At 43.8% G+C, this 17519-nt stretch overlaps 1 protein-coding gene across 1 annotated transcript in view; it reads left to right on the plus strand.

The window, feature by feature from the left end:
* Positions 1 to 17519, plus strand: part of TMCC2 (transmembrane and coiled-coil domain family 2) — a 118328-nt gene that overhangs the window by 48460 nt on the left and 52349 nt on the right. Inside the window, exon 3 of the mRNA XM_088479619.1 lies at positions 11122 to 11385. Coding sequence (XP_088335745.1) covers positions 11122 to 11385 — 264 coding nt within the window. The remainder of the gene's footprint in view (positions 1 to 11121; positions 11386 to 17519) is intronic.

A 17519-nucleotide genomic window follows, 5' to 3' on the forward strand; every position in this document is an offset into this window, starting at 1 on the left:
TGTTTTTAGCTTCTGTCTGGTAGACAAAAGCTGATTAGCAGCCTTGATTGCCAGATCACCTGTGAGAGGCTGATAACGGGATTGTTAAACTGGCCACACATCTAAAGATTATCTGTCCAACTAGCCAACTAGTTGATTTGTAAAGCTGGCCACACATCTAAAGATTATCTGTCCAACCAGCCAACTAGTTGGATGGTTGGATGAAAGTTGGTCTAGTGTGTGGCCAGCATTAGTCTCACTGCATGGGGAATAGGTCAGATGCTTGTTGAGTGATACTGTGATTACTGAATGTAAAGCTGGCCACACACTAGACCAACTTTCATCCAACCATCCAACTAGTTGTCTGGTTGGAATGAAAATCTAGTAAGGAATGGGAGTAAATGATGATCAGCAATTTGTTCCTAAATGCCAGAAAACAGATGAAAATGGTCGTTCAGACAAGTTTGAACAAATTGTTTAGGTCAAACATTTAGCAAACAACAGTTTTTGTCCATTTTCCGGCGTTTGGGAGCAAATTGCTGATTGTCATTTGCTTTCATATCTTACCAGATTTTCATTTCAACCAATCAACTAGTTGGCTGTAAGTTGGTCTAGTGCGTGGCCAGCTTAAGTGTTGTGCCAAAGACTTCTGTTTTGTTAGAGGGACGACAGGTCTTTCCACTCATTTTGTTTAGTTAAAGTTAGGCAGGCCAGGATTTACTTTATGTAACATGTACCAAGGCCCTGGACTGGTGTACTACTATTTGGCTACTGCGTGAAAAGTGCAACCATTTACCACAGGAGATGGCACACTTACCCTGATCTTGCCACAGTATATATTATCTAAAATAGCTGACCATGTTAATTGTAACTCAGCCTATCCCATCATACCCTACAACCCCTTCCACCAGGTACAAAATGCTCTGCTCCTACACTTAAGCTGGCCACACACTAGACCAACTTACATCCAACCAGCCAACTAGTTGATTGGTTGGAATGAAAATTTGCTCCCAAATGCCAGAAAATGGACAAAAACCGTTGTTTGAACAAATCGTTTAGATCAAACATTCAACAAACTTGTCTGACGACCATTTTCATTTGTTTTCTGGCATTTAGGAACAAATTGCTGATCATCAGTTACTCCCATACGTTACCAGATAACTAGTTGGATGAAAGTTGGTCTAGTGTGTGGCCAGCTTTACTTCTTAATTTATGATTGCAGTCACCTGTCAGTCTGAAACACCCTTAGTTCAACACAGGTGGCTGTAATCATACATTAAGGGGGGAATTCAGTTGTTTTATCATGGTGTTTTTTCCCGTGATAAACATGTGTTTAGGTGTGATTAAATTTTAATCGCTATTCAATTGTACATTTTTTGGTCGTGATAATTGTGATTTATCACGCCTAAATTCCAGCCTATCTGTAACATGGCCGGGGCTATTCAATTGTTGTAAATTAGGCGTGATAAAAAATATTGGTTGACCTATTTTTCACTTTATCACCTGTAATCTCTCACCAGCTCTAGGGGGTGTGAGTTCTTAATAAAAAGTGTTTTAATATTAGAATTTTATTAATAATTAACTGGCATGCTATTTTTAAGGGTGAATATCATTGATTTAATCAAATATTTAAATAAAATTACTTTTGTTTGGGCTCCTTTATCCCCCTCTTTTGAGTTGGTTCAAGAAACTCTTTCTTAATCTTGTTACAAGAAACTGCAGCTGTGAGGAGGGAGCATGGGTCGGGTAAAAGTGTCTAAGTCCTACTAAGCGCCCAAACCCAAAGTGCTAATGTATCATGCATTTCTACTACAATTATGCTCCCGCGGCTGTATGCACCTGTACAGAGCAACAATTGAGTTGCTCTGTCTGGCGCCCGACTCCTGCAGCAGCGGATATAAACCACTAAATTGACCCCACATAGGTAATAAACCGGAGGAAGTAGTAAAATAAATATTTATTATGAATGCTTTCAGTCACTCATAAATATATACAGTGCCCTCAGTAGTGTCCCTTATGCAGTGCCCCCTATTAGTGTTAACCCCTATGCAGTGCCCCTTATGCAGTGCCCCCAGTAGTGCTCCTTATATAGTGCATCTAGTAGTGTTCACCCCTATGCAGTGCCCCCAGTAGTGCTCCTTATATAGTGCCCCTAATAGTGTTCACCCCTATGCAGTGCCCCCAGTAGTGCTCCTTATATAGTGCCCCTAGTAGTGTTCACCCCTATGCAGTGCCCCCAGTAGTGCTCCTTATATAGTGCCCCTAATAGTGTTCACCCCTATGCAGTGCCCCCAGTAGTGCTCCTTATATAGTGCCCCTAGTAGTGTTCACCCCTATGCAGTGCCCCCAGTAGTGCTCCTTATATAGTGCCCCTAATAGTGTTCACCCCTATGCAGTGCCCCCAGTAGTGCTCCTTATATAGTGCCCCTATTAGTGTTCACCCCTATGCAGTGCCCCCAGTAGTGCTCCTTATATAGTGCCTCTAGTAGTGTTCACCCCTATGCAGTGCCCCTTATGCAGTGCCCCCAGTAGTGCTTCTTATACAGTGCCCCTTAGGCAATGCCAACTTATACAGTGCCCCCAGTAGTGGTTCTACATAGGTAGTGCCCCTTATAGAGTGCCCCAGTAGTGTTCACCCTTTGTAGTGCCCCCTTATACATTTCCCCAGGTAGTGGTCCATCCTATTCAGTGCCCCTTATGCCCCCAGTAGTGATCCCCCCATGCAATGCCCCTTATAGAGCGCCCATATTAGAGGTCCTCCCTATGCAGTGCCCCCATTAATGTACCTTATAAAGTGCTCCCAGTAGTGTTCCCCCCCCTACCCCTTATAGAGTGCCCCCAGTTTAGGTCCTAACTATAAGTGCCCATATTAGAGGTCCTCCCTATGCAGTGCCCCCATTAGTGCCCCTTATAAAGTGCTCCCAGTAGTGTTCCCCCCTATTCTATACCCCTTATAGAGTACCCCCAGTTTAGGTCCTCCCTATAAGTGCCCCCAGTAGTGTCCAGAGTGCCCCCCTTAGGGTGCCCCCAGTAGTGCCCCCATTATGTATTGCCCCTTAGAGTCCCCCAGAAGTTGTCCCCCGTGCCGCTTACAAATACACAGACAAAAACAAATACTTACCTTAGTCCTCGCTCCTGCTCCCGCCGCTGCCGTGCGCACCTCTATACTCCCACGCCGGAAGGCTGAGCTTGGGAGTGAGCTCCAGCCCAGCTCCGTCCATGGGTGCTTAGCTGCTAAAACAACAAACTGTTTTAGCAGCCAAGCACCCGCGGCCGGAGTCGGGCTGGAGCCCACTCCCGAGCTCAGCCTTCCGGCTCCTGCTGTGGGTGAATAGACGTGGGAGGACAGAGGTGCAGACGGCAGCAGCGGGTGCAGGAGCGAGGATTAAGGTAAGTATGTATATGTGTTTTTGTATTTATAAGGGGCATGGGGGACCACTTGTGGGGGCACTCTAAGGGGTAATACATATGGAGGCACTACTGGGGGAGCTATAGAGGCCTGCAGTACACAGGCAGGCAGACCGGCTGGCTGGTGCGCCCCCCCCCCTCCCCTCACAGATGCAGTATTCCAACCCTAATTACCCCTGCTGCCCTGTTCCCCCCTAATTAAGCTTAGTCCCCCCCCCCCCAAGTAAGATCTTACCTGGGTTCAATAGAACAGCCCAGTCTGCTATGCAGCTGGAGGGATGCTGGATCTGGGCGTGCAGAAAAGCTCATCACCGCCCAGCTGTTTTACACGCCCACATGAAAGCGAAAGGGAAATAATTGAATTGCGACCTAACCAGTAGGCTGGCTAGCCGCAATGTCTTGGAAGAAACAGGGCAGTGAAATAGCACGCCCCTCCAAAAAAAACAATGGACTTCCCCCCACATCAATGACCTTCCCTCCTAAACTGCAGATCGATTGTATTGTGAGATCGTATGTACATCGTGTGTCAATCGAGCGTCCAGGACTGCCAGGGAGCTGCCGGGGAGTTCAAGGGAAATCGTAAGATGAATCTCATCTTATGCTGGTCGTACTAGTGTATGGCCAGCAATAGACTCACAAACACAAGTAGCATGACTGGGAAAACACTTGTGACTGGGCAGGGCAGTGAAAGGCAATCATGCTACCACTGGCTATAATCGTTTTGCAACATTTGTTTGTAGTGTGTGCAATGGGACACTTTTTTATAGTGAATTTTCAGGGGTTTCCCTTCTCTGTATGGACTATAACTGGTCTAGTTAAAGACCTTATTTCAATGAAGAATACAGAACAAAGGACTGTAACATGACATAAACAGCAAACCGGGCTGCTCAGACAAGAGACAACCCATAATTTGCTATGGGTTTGACAGCTGACACAGGAGTGATACATTATATCTCACATATCATTCCCAGTTTAGGCAGTGTGATTAATCCACAGTCCCTTGCAATGCACCTCACATGCATGTGCTACAGACTCTTTAGTAACTGCTATTTATACAGTCAGTCCTTTAGATGATGAGATTTGTTTCTGTTCTATTTGTTTCTAGTCATATCATGTAAATTTAAAAATGTAGAAAATATATTCTCAAAAATAAAACATGTTAAACAATGAATAGAAACTATATTTCTGTGCAATTTCTAAACCAGTTCAACAAAACCTTTGTGCACAATGTACCCTGCATAAAATACCTATTTCTTATTATTCCATAAAATCGCCATACAACTCCTACAGCATAATACACATTGACTCCTAATATCTTTGGGGAGCCGTTAGTCCGGCATTACATGTAATCCTAAACAAGAATTCTGTTCAACCTGACACAGTAGGTTGTTGACATTTGATAATTTGGTGATTAGTGATTTATCAGGATTCAGTTGACTGTGACTGAATCCTGATACAGAGGTCCTTATGATTGGGCAGCACAGACGGTGTAATGGTTAGCGTTACTGCCTCACAGCACTGAGGTCATGGGTTCGATTCCCACCACGGCCCTACCTGTGCGGAGTTTGTATATTCTCCCTGTGCTTGCGTGGGTTTCCTCCGGGTACTCCGGTTTCCTCCCACACTCCAAAAATATACTGGCAGGTTAATTGGCCCCCAACACAAATTAACCCTAGTGTGTATATGTGTGCGCATGTGATAGGGAATATAGATTGTAAGCTCCCCTGGAGCAGGGACTGATGTGAATGGCCAGATATTCTCTGTAAAGTGCTGCGGAATATGTGTGCGCTATATAAATAACTGGTAATAAATAAATAAATGATAGGCGCTCACCATCAAAGGACAAGACTGCAGCATAGCCAACCAACTAGACTTAAGCTTGGAGGTTCAGAAATACAAAACATTGAACATGTGCGGAATCTTGGTGTTATCTTGGATTGTGGCTTGACACTTAAACATCAAGTATCAGCCACAATCAAATCCTCATTCTTTTGTCTGAGGAACATAGCTAGAATCAAGCACTTAATTCCCCCAGAAGATCTGCCTAAAGTCATACATGCATGCATTTGTATTATCCCGCTTGGACTACTGCAATGGCCTATGTCTGGGTCTCCAAGCAAAGGAATTGCATCGCTTGCAGATGGTACAAAATGCAGCAACCAGGCTGTTAACTAACCAGGCCCGTTGCAGCCACATAACACATCTACTCCCTTCACTGGCTGCCTGTAAGATGGAGACTCTGTTTCAAGATTGGCTTACTTACTTTCAATGCCGGGTGCCGTCCCCACCTGCTGACTGCAGTGTTCCGTGGTTGGGAAAAATTGCGGTGCAGCGATCACTGCTGGTAAATAGATGCACGCACGGCATCTATTCATAGAGAGGGGAAAGCATGGGGGCAGCCCGGTATGTCTGTAAGTGCCAGGCATGCCCCAACAGTGATGAAAAGGGCGTGCGTCTTAAAGACACTTCTCCTTTTCTCATGGCTAAAGCTGGCCACACATCTAAAGATTATCTGTCCAAACAGCCAACTAGTAGATTGGTTGGAATGAAAATCTGGTAAGGAATACAATTAGCAACTTGCTCCCAGACGCTGAAAAATGGACCAAAACTGTTGTATAAACAAATAGTTTAAATCAAACCTTTAACAAACTTGTCTGACGACCATTTTCATCTGTTTTCTGGCATTTAGGAGTAAATTTCTGACCATCATTTACTCCCATTCCTTACCAGATTTTCATTCCAACCAATCAACAAGTTGGCTGGTTGGATGTAAGTTGTTCTAGTGTGTGGCCAGCTTCAGTCCCCTTTCCGGGCTGGCACGCCAGAGAAGTACCCTCTCTACAGTCCAGGGCCCTGCCCTGCGCCGGACCTAGAGTGAAGACTAAGCTGCTGATTACTTACTGCCCCGCTCGCTTACTGCGATCTGTAGATGAAGGTCTATACGCAGTAACTAGAATCTCCCTTAATTTGCGGGTCGGCTACGGCTCTATGGTACTCGCTTCCTCGCACAGTTTGAGAGGCCTCCACTCTAAAATCCTTCAGAAACAGGCTCAAGTCTCACCTGTTTACTCATTTATTTCATTAATGTCCCTAAAAAAATTACAACTCTTTTCTGTTAAGCTTATTTTATACAGGGCCGGATTAAGGCTTGTGGGGGCCCTGGGGCAACTAAGTTGTGGGGGCCCCCACCAAGCCACACGGAGCCTCCCCTCCCTCCCCCGCCACACGGAGCCTATCCCCACCATCCCTGATTAATTACCTTCTGGCTCTGTGTTGTGAATGCAGCAGCACAGTCAGCGTTGCTGCATAGAGCGCAGAGCGGCTAATGAGGCCCGACATCAGTGATCGCGGATAGGATGTGTCACGTGATGCTGATGAGGGGACTCGGGAGCCACTCTGCGCTCTATAAGGCAGCGCTGACTGTGCTGTTGCATTCAGAACACAGATCAGCGGCAGCTCAGCCCCCATCCGGGAACAGGATACACTGGACACCTGCTCTCCGCAGGGTCACCCCGACGCTGTGTGGGCAGGGACAAATAAAGGATTTTCGGGGGGGGGAGAGAGATTTCAGGATTTTTGGGGGGATTTTATATAAATTAGATATATATTTTTATTTTTTTGCTTTTTTATTTATGCACGTGTGTATTAAACACGCACACACATATTATATATATATATATATATATATATATAGCAAACGTATATAATATATATAAAATCCCCACATACCGTATATAGTATACACTCACGAACACATACATACACACTAACACATATACAGTAAACACACACAAACACATACATACAGCATACACATATACAGTATACACACACAAACATACATACAGACTAACACATACACATACAGCAGTATACACAAACACTAACACATATATACACATTAACACATACATACACAATAAAACAGTACATACAGCATACACACTTACTTTTTATGCAGCTGCTGCTCACATCCTTAGGCTCCGCCCCCTCGCGCCATAATGTCGCGATTCGCGGGTCATTTTGGGGGCGGGGCTTGTCAGAGATTGGCTCCGGCCACGGTAGCAGGAGGAATTGGTCCGTCAGGGGGGGTTTCTAGCTACTCAGAACCTCCCCCCTGCGTGCTCTAGAGGTGGGGGCCCCTCTGTGTGTGGGGGCCCAGGGACGACCAACCCCTGTCGCCCTCCCCTTAGTCCGACCCTGATTTTATATCTTGTGTTTTTTAAGTGCAAATGTAAAGCACTTTGAGTCCTGGTGGGAGAAAAGTGCTGTATAAATAACATTATTATTATTATTATTATTATTATTATTATTATTATTATTATTATTATTATTATTATTATTATTATTATCTGAAAGGCATATATATGTGTATAGGTAGTTAATGCTGAACTAGGATTTTAATAATAACTTGCTAGACATAGATTACTTTCAATTATCAATGATATGTCTATTTACTGTGGCTATCACTACTGTTTGCCACTTTTGTACTGTTCTTTGTAATAGGCTACTTGGTTATTTGATCTAAACATAGTGATGATTTGTAGACTACTTCCATCTTTTATCTTATAAAATCGGCTATGTAATTTATGCCAACTAGTGTTCATTTCCTTAGAAAAGTTAGCCAGTGAATCTGTTCATATTTTTTTATTGTTATTTCAATTATTATTTAAATATAATAATATAGTAATCCTGCCATGTGATGGGTGATGTTTGCTTGATTCAGCTACAGTATATGAGACGCGCCATGCATGAGTGTATTTTCCCAGCAGTTAAGTTGCTTTGTAAATGTATTTAAATTTTGGCAGGAATGGATGTGACATATCATGGGTTATATTTGTACTAGATATTCTGGCAGCTAATGTTCCTGAATGAGATCAATATTTGGGAGCAGACATGTCTTTGTGTCTGAGTGTCCCCTGAGAACTGATAGATCACTCATGTGATGGCCATTGATTGGCAATGCATGCTCGGAGATAACCCTCCCCGCTGGGTTGTCCTGTTAGAGTGCTAGACCGTGGACAGCATTATGCTGCAACCGATTCTGTTTCCGAATCCTATCTGCGTATCTTTTTTTATTTTTTCAGTCTACCCCTACCTGAATTAGTGTAAAGGATCCATTATTTTCATGTGCAGGACCCTTTATTATATTGCTCCTATTTTATGTTGTATTATTCTGTAACCACTCACCCCTCGCTGACATTAATTTCTAGTTTGTATCTCATTTTTTTTCTCTCCTGTGTTTGTCTCCAGATTTCTGTCTCCTTTTCCTGTTTTACCCCTACTTCCATTCTTTGTGTCCAGTTTTTCTCTTTGCTTGTTCCTTAACTTGGGGGGTCATCATGAGGGAGGGAGAAGAAGAGTTCCCATTTGTGGGGGCATTTGGACAGGCTCTTTGCACAAGTCCTTTGGGTCTCCTGTTGCCTGATATATACCCTGCCGAGGCTGGGCCTGTAAAGATGCAGCTTGTAAACCCTCTCCTGGTAGCTGTGGTAAGTATAGCTGTGTGGTGTGAATGACTTAAACGCTATATATTTGTGGTGATGGTAGTAACATATTGTATGCTCCAGGTTTTATACATAGGGTATATTTTTAATGGTTTATGGTAAGAACCACTGAACCAAAGTACAAGTTTCTTTATATAAATTGCATTACTTGGCACATTCACAATTAGATAATCAAACATGTCAGGAACTGGCATGCCCTGAGAATTTCCTAGATAGTCTGTGTTCCATAAAGCGATACTTTATCCTATGCACAACATACTTCCTGTTCTGCGGAACATGCTGTCTTATTTATTTAAGGCTGTTATGGAAGAGTATATAAAGCTATTCTTATCTAGAACAGACATAAGGGTAAATGTATGTGGCCATAAAAAAAAGGTAAAGTGCAGGAAATGGGTTAGTTGATGTGGGACAGGTATATGGGGGTGCAGTATGAGTGCGACAGGTGTTTTTAAGTTTGCTGGTGAGTGTTGGAGGCATATTTTGAAGGTTTTTTTTTTTTTTAAAGTGTCTTTAAATGACACAAATACTTTTAGGCATTTTTATGCACTTCCAATTTGAAAAGCACATTTATTTTGCCAAAAATCAGTTGACTTTGACTGTTGGATAAATATGTATAATACAGCCATTTGACACAATTTAAGAACCCCAAATACTTTTATTAGGGCCACTAATACACTTCTATATTGTTATCCTATATCACTTTGCCTTTTTTGGGGGTACAGGCGGATTTTCCCATTTTAACCTCTACTTATCGCTGTTAAAAATAGGAAGAATTTTCGTGTGAATGCTGCATTGTGACTTCTGAAATTGAATTAAGCAAGAAATGCGTGCACGCATAGCCGCGATAAGCAAAATTCGCACATGAACAGTGTGAAAAATGATCGCATTATTGCAACTAATTTAATTCACCTCTTAGATAGACTCCTGAGTTAACAAACATACATTTCTATTGAAGAGTGGTCAGGGATAATGTGCGTTTATTGACAACAGCTCGACAATTATTTACGAAGGAGAGAGAATGGGGCTTATTTACTAACATTGTATTTCGGTGTTGTGAACCACAGCAATCAATCTAGCACAAGTTTAAATACAATGAAAACTCTTTAAATACTTGCTATTGTTTATTGACAGTTTTGTACCTACATTTTGTACCTATATGCAAAATAGTACATGAGCCCCAGAATTATGTTCGCAAGAGAAGGTCATTAAAACACACAGTACTTGCCTACTCTCCTGAGACTGCCGGGAGCCTCCCCCGGAATGGCGGCCAGCCCCCCCGTAATCGCTGGAAGAGTGGGCGGTCCGGGGTGCGATGATGCAACTTGCGCTGAATCGCATCATCGTGGCCCCGCCCCCTGCTTTATAATGCCGGTAATATATTATAATAATATCGGCATTATAAAACAGGACCTCTATGACGCGATAGCGTCGGCACGCCCCGGCTCCACCTGCCTAAACCACCCGCACCCTCCCTGTTGCACCAACCTGGCAGTCCCCTGGCAGGACTGGCCAAATGTCGGTAAGTGTGCATTAAAAGTGCCAGAGGAAGTCATTGCAAGAGGAGGGGATTATTTGTGTTACAGGCCTGGGTGCTGATGATATAGTAACAGTACATTTATTGGATTATATTAGGTTGCCAATACAGGAACTTATTTCTGAAGTGCACTAAATGCCCTGCACTGCAATATCAACGTGCAGTCTTCTATGCTCTCAAGGGATGACTGAAAAATCTTTAAAGCATTTTGTGCAACAGTGCAAATATCACAACAAAAGTACAACCCCTATAACTTCCTATCACTTTCATTACATAAAGCCTTTCCATGTTTCTGCTAACATAACCTCATTTTTTAAGGCTCTAAGTTAATCATGAGAGTTCTATGAATGAAAAAGGGAATTGTATAAGCATCTTCCTAGCTCATATCTTGTAATCAAATGTCACACAATATGGTAGACACTTGCTTTGGCTTTTCTTATCATTTTAGGTTTTATAACATACAGTTTCCCTGATGACATTTGTTAAACAGTCTGTGTTGCTGTCAGTGTGTTTTCCTTTGTACTGAATTGCAAATAAATGTGACTAGGAGATGAGGAAGGAGTTTAATGATTTGAAAATTATTGAGGTGTAATGTTTGTCTTTTATTTGGTTGAATTTTTCTAAAGTTTAGATTTTTTTTGCTTCTGGTCACAACATTCAAACTCTAATCTTTTTCTGATTTTTAATCATCAGCAGTTGGATAAAGGGGACATAAGTAGCCTAAGTCTCCCCCCCAGTACCCTCCATGGCGGTTCAGAAGGGAACATCAGCCTCGAAGTCCCCGAGGGGGCACCAGATCCACAGCGCACCAAGGCTGCAATGGACCATCTTCATCAAAAAATCCTCAAGATCACAGAACAGATCAAGATTGAGCAGGAGGCACGAGATGATAATGTGGCAGAGTATCTAAAGTTGGCCAATAACGCAGATCGGCAGCAGGCCTCTCGCATCAAACAGGTATTAATAGATGTCCTAAAGCACCAGTGTTTTGTACATCCATTTATATTCTGGGTGGGAATGGGTATGAAGTCCCGGCGGCTGAATAGCTGCCTTTTCATATCCCGACGCCGGCAGACCGAAGGGAGAAGATCCCTACAGGGCAGGTGAGTACCCTATCCCTACCCCCTCTCCCCTTAACCCTCCCTTAGTGGTGCTTAACCCTAACCTCCCCCCTAGTGCCTAACCTCACCCGGGGCTGCCTAACCCTCCCCCCTAGGGGTGCCTAACCCTAACCTTCCCCCCACAAAAGCTAACCCTAACTCCGCTATGCTCCCTAAACCTAACCCCAAAACCCAGCGCGGCTAACGCTAAGGGCGCCCCGGACTTACCTCATTTTTTTGTGATTGCTTCTCGTTTTTAGAAGGTTTGATAAATCTCTCCTATGGTTGGGTCCTTTATTTATGCGGTGCAGTTTAATATCAAACATCATTCACTGAATTTGTAATGTTGCCATAGTACTGGGCTCTATAAAGCCTTAGAGGCACATTTACTAAAAGCCGTGTTTGACGGCAATTTTCATCTTTAAACGGCTGCATTTACAAATCAGCGGTTTGGAGGATCATTCTGAAATGGCAGCCAGCTGTTTGGATAAATATGCCAGGAAAGCCTGTCACATAACAGGAGGCACTATACACTTAATCAATATATCATAATTGCCCTTATAATTAATAAGGGGGCAAAAACAATAATATTTATCTTATGGGGCAAACTTATTTTATGAATATATTGTGGGAAGCATTAATTTATGATTATGTTATGAGGGCAATATGAATTTCAAATTATTTTAAGGGGGAAATATTATGTAATAAATATATTATGGGGGAAACCATCATTTATTTATGACGGGGGCAATACTTATTCTTCGATGTCACTGTAATTGGTGCCCACATCGTGAACTAATAAGTTTTGTCCCAATCAATAAATTATTAATTACAACCAAAAAATAAAGGTTTGATGCAGGTCAGTCTCCTTTGTTGCTATGCATTGCCACATTTAAGTGGCCAACAACAATTGTTTTCTTATATTTTGGTAAGAATTATAATGGGTGCATTGATGGAATTATTTTTAATAGATGAATAGTAATTCGCAAATTACAGGAAATGTGTAACTTTCAAATAAGTGGGTTGTGGCCATTTAAGTACTGCTGACTTGTTCTTGGCATTTATTTTAAGTTCAGACTCAAGACGTGGAATTTGGGATTGTTTAAAAACATACTTCTGCAGCTTGGCATGTCATCCATTTTTCATTGGTCTTGAGAAATGTTATGATGAGTAATGGACCCTATCAAATCAATAGAGAAGGTACTGAATTAGAAAATTGAAGTTGATCAATAAATTTGACAGCAGATGCTAGAAGTCATCCAGCATACTGTTATGAGCCAGTAAAAAAAACTGCAATTATATCTGTAATAAAATGCAGAAGTCCTACTTACACACATTTGTAACTATATGAAAGCCAACCACCACTTTATGGCGCCTCTGCTATCGTTTACTCCTAAGTTTAACAGTGGGAGTTGGGTTACACATTCATTATGTTTTTAAATTGAGAGCTATATTACCAGGAGGTTCCCCTGGAGTCTCTAATATGGCAGTTCAGGGGCCAGCACCTAACTGCAATTACTGAAGGGCATTGCAAAGGCTGAAAAACATGATGAGGTAATTATAATAACCATTTTGATGTTTAAAGCAGTCTTAATTTGTCACCTTCCTTTATCCTGATGAGGTTGTATAATCTTCTTAAGTTTATGTTAGAAATATGATAGATCCTGCATTGCGGGCAAAGAGTTCATAGATTAATAGTAATGGTTTGGGTATATTAGTTAGACAGGCAAAGTTTAGACATTCAACATATAGACACCATAATTTCGACATGTACAATATTTAGGGGGGAGATTCAGTAGCTTTTTTTTTGTAGCCGCAATAATTAATGGGTGCCCAATGTAGCAATTCAATTGTTTTGGGAGCCCATTAATTATCACGCTTGTCACGCCCAATTAGACTGGGTTTAGATGCGTAAAAATGCTAAATTCGTCTAAAGTCTTGCACACGGCACCCAAACCACGGACTTGTCGCGGCTTTCTGCTCGCCACCTCATTAGGCTGCAAGCAGAAATTCCGGCTTCGGCGGCTGACACGCCCGAACGGAGCAACAATTTAATAGCTTCGTCGGGCGCCCATTTGTCAGTGCCGCCGGTGAAAATAATTTAATCACCCACATAGACAACCAAAATGTTAACATTGACTATATGTCTACAATCAATATGTAGACAGTCAAAATGTCCACAGAGACATAAATTAGGCAATTAATATATAGGGGCATATGTACTAAGTTCTGGGAAGTGATAAACTACCAACCACTCAGCTCCTAACTGTCATTTCTCAAACACAGTCTAGAAGATGACAATTAGGAGCTGAGTGGCTTGTAGTTGTTCACTTCCTAATTTATCACTTTCCAGAGCTTAGTACATCTCCCCCATAGACAGGTTGAAATGTCAACAGGGTCAAATTGTTGACCGTCAAAATTTAGACAAATCATAAGGTTGACACCAAAACGTTGTCAATGTCAAAATGTTGACAGTCATAATAAAATCACGCAGCCACTGCTAAAAAACGAACGGCTGTTCAGAAGCTGCCAAAAGCCTGGGCTGGTATTGGAAAATCGGGGGGGGGGGGTTTCGGAGCGGAGTGGGGCTCTCCCAGTTTTCCAATAGGCATCACAAGACTGAACCAGCTTGGGTGATTAAAGGTATTCATAGTGTTTTTTTCCATATCGCTGGGTAGAGGGTGCGGGTGCAATTGTTTTCATATAGTTAATACTATTATTCTTAACAGATGGCCTACAAGTCCCAGCAAGCCTGGCCCAGCGTGAATGTTTTTGTGTGAATTACCTTTCGTGGGATTACTCTCTGAAAGAAATATGACTTTATTTCTTCTTCAGTGTCCAGAGGGATCCACAGGGATACCATGGGGAATATTATGGTTGAAGACCAGGCACCAAACAGTTAAAGCTTCAGCTCCCAGGATGCCTCGGGTCTATTTCCATATATACCCCGCCCCTAGCCATAGGACTTCAGTTGTTCGTTTGGTGCGGCAGGATCAAGACGCACTTTTGTAACAGGGGACTACTCTGGTAGTCCTAAGCTTTTATTTTATGTTTTATTTATGTTTTTGGGTTGGCCGTATTAAGCGTCTGAATTAAGACGCATATACTGCGACTCCATCTACCTCCGCCGGGCCGCAACACCAGTAACTGGGCTGGTGATTTTGGTGGGTCGCAGCCAAGCTTGCTAGCAGCAATGCTGCGACATGGACTGCAACCGGACGCACGGAGATGTCAGGTAAGGCGATTCCTCGCTTACAAATCGCACGCGGCATTCCGTGCTTCTGGTGTCAGAGACGCACCAGAAGCCGCTGCTGTCAGGGCCTGGGATTGTCCGTGTCGTCACTACACCACCGGGGCCTTATCGTCTGACACTGGGGTTTGGCAGCAGACGCTTCTGCTGCCACGAGGCCAGCGTACCCAGCTGGTTAATGCAGCTTTAAGGAGGTAGGCGTTCCCCCAGCAACTCCTCCCCCGACCCAGACGCAGTCCCTACGAAGGGTTTAGCGCGTCTGGGTTGCTCTGCCTACCCTCCACTTGTATATATATATGTGAGTACTTCACATTCATTAAGTTTTTGTGAAGGCTGTCACATAAAATTGCTATTATTGCCTTTATTTGAACATGTCAAAAGATAAAGGGATACAGGAGGGGGAGCCCTCTGTGCTGGTTTCATGTAAATCATGTATGGCATATTGGTCCCCTCAAGACATTAAGGATGGTGTGTGTTGTCTGTTATACAGAGCCACCTCACCAGTCCAGTTTACCTGTCCCTGGACAAGAGCCTACTTGGGTATCCTCTTTGTCCTAGGTAATGAAGCAGTTTGTGGATTGTATGGCTGCTCCCACTATGCCTCCTTGGATGGGGTGTCCACAGCATGCCATGTTTGCACCTCCTATGCACCCTTCCTGGAAGGATGTTTATGGCCATTCTAGTCAGAATATGGCACCATCTAATGTTGATAGCAGACCGATAGCAGACTAAGGCGCCTTAGCGCAAGTTATCTTTTTATCAGTCTGCTCAACATATGAATTCAGACACATCATCAGAGGATTCAGATGATTGTCAAGGTTTCTCTCCAGGTTCTAACTCGGGGGGAGGAGGACCATCCGTCCACAGTGGATGTTCCTTCTTTGGTGAAGGTGGTTAAATCAATCCTAGACATTTAGGATGATAAACCAGCTTATAGTAAGAAGGCTCTAGTGCTTAATCACCACCGGAAGGTGGTCAAAACTGAGTTTACTGCATCTGAACAGCTCACTGAGCTTATGGATGAGACATGGGGTAACCCTGACAAACGTTTTTATGTGAATAAGAGAATAGCATCGTTGTATCCTTTCCCGGCTTCTGTATGTACTAAGCAGGAGGTACCTCCTACTGTGGATGCTCACGTGACGCATTTATTCAAAAATGTTACATTGCCTATACCGTCTGCATCCTCCCTGAAGGATTCCATGGATAAAAAGATTGAAGCTTGTCTTAAAACAATCTTTTCATCATCTGGAGCTGTTAATCGTCCAGCTATGGATGGAGTCTGGGTAGCCAAAGCTGTTGGAGAATGGATGGGAGCACTGGAAAACCAAAATGCTACCAGAGAACAGATGATGTATATCTCTCATATACGAGAAGCAGCTTCCTATCTGGGAGGGGCTGCTGTGGATGCTGGAATTTTAGCATCAAAAGCATCAGCAGCTTCAATAGTGGCACAAAGGGCCCTTTGGTTAAGATCCTGGAAAGCTGATACAGGATCTAAAAAGGTGCTGAAAGTTTACCTTTCTATGGAAAAGTACTTTTTGGAGCAGAGTTGGATAAAATAATAGCTACTCTATAGGTCTGCCATCTACGGCAACTATAAAGTTTAGGCAGGTTTCTTTTTGAACCTTCTCATGGACGAGCAAGGGAACAGCCTTCCTCCAAGACATCTAGTTTTCGCAAGATATCAGGGCGACAAACTAAGCGGTCTGGCCTGTGAAGACGTCAAACTTCTAAGCCGGACAACAAGCCTGTTCTAGGGCAAGCCGGTCCAGATCCAGTCAGACAATGCGACAACAGTGGCCTACCTCAATCATCAGGGAGGCACAAGAAGTTACGCAGCCATGAAAGAAGTGACAAGGGTTCTGATTTGGGCAGAATGTCATCTTCCGGCCATCTTGGCAATATTCATACCGGGAGTACTCAATTGGGAAGCAGACTTCCTAAGTCGCCAAGACATACATGCCGGAGAGTGGTCTCCCCACCCGGGACTGTTTCAGCTCCTTATAAACAAATGGGGTCTACCAGAGATAGATCTCATGGCGTCACGTCACAACCACAAGGTCCCCAGGTACGGGTCCAGGTCCAGAGACCCATCAGCAGCCTTTGTGGATGCACTGGAAGTAAGATGGGACTTTAAGCTGGCGTATCTCTGTCCTCCGATCTCCCTCCTCCCAAGAGTTCTCAGGAAATTCAAGCAGGAAAACTGAACAGTAATACTAGTGGCTCCGGCTTGGCCCAGACGTCATTGGTTCACTGACATACAGAATCTGTCAATAAACAGTCCATGGGCCTGATTCAGACCCACTCGCGAGCGGCTGTCCGCTCGCAAGTTGGTCGATGTTATGCACTGAGCATGCGCACGACGGAGGGAGCTCCGTCGTGCGCATGCGCCAGACGTGACGAGCGAAGGAAAGTCCTTCGCTCGTTGTGTCCGATCAAAGGGGGCGTGCTGTCAATGTTGATTGACAGCACGCCCCCTTTGGTGGGCGTGCCGGGGGCGTGCCTCCCTGACGGGGGCGTTCCCACGGGAACGCCTCCCGTCAGAAGCCGGCCCACTGACATCACTAGTGATGTCAGTGGGAGTGATTTTGGCTCTGATAGAGCCAAAATCACTCCGGAGCTTGCGGTTGAAAACCTCAACCGCAGGCTCCGGCTCGCAAATTCTCGACCATCGCGGCCATCACAAAGCACGCTCGTATAGCCTGTGGGTGGTGACCCACAGCTATACGAGCGTCCAG

Source organism: Taudactylus pleione, unplaced genomic scaffold, assembly GCF_031769625.1.
Source record: "Taudactylus pleione unplaced genomic scaffold, aTauple2 ptg000242l, whole genome shotgun sequence".
In the NCBI taxonomy this organism is placed as follows: Eukaryota; Metazoa; Chordata; class Amphibia; order Anura; family Myobatrachidae; genus Taudactylus; species Taudactylus pleione.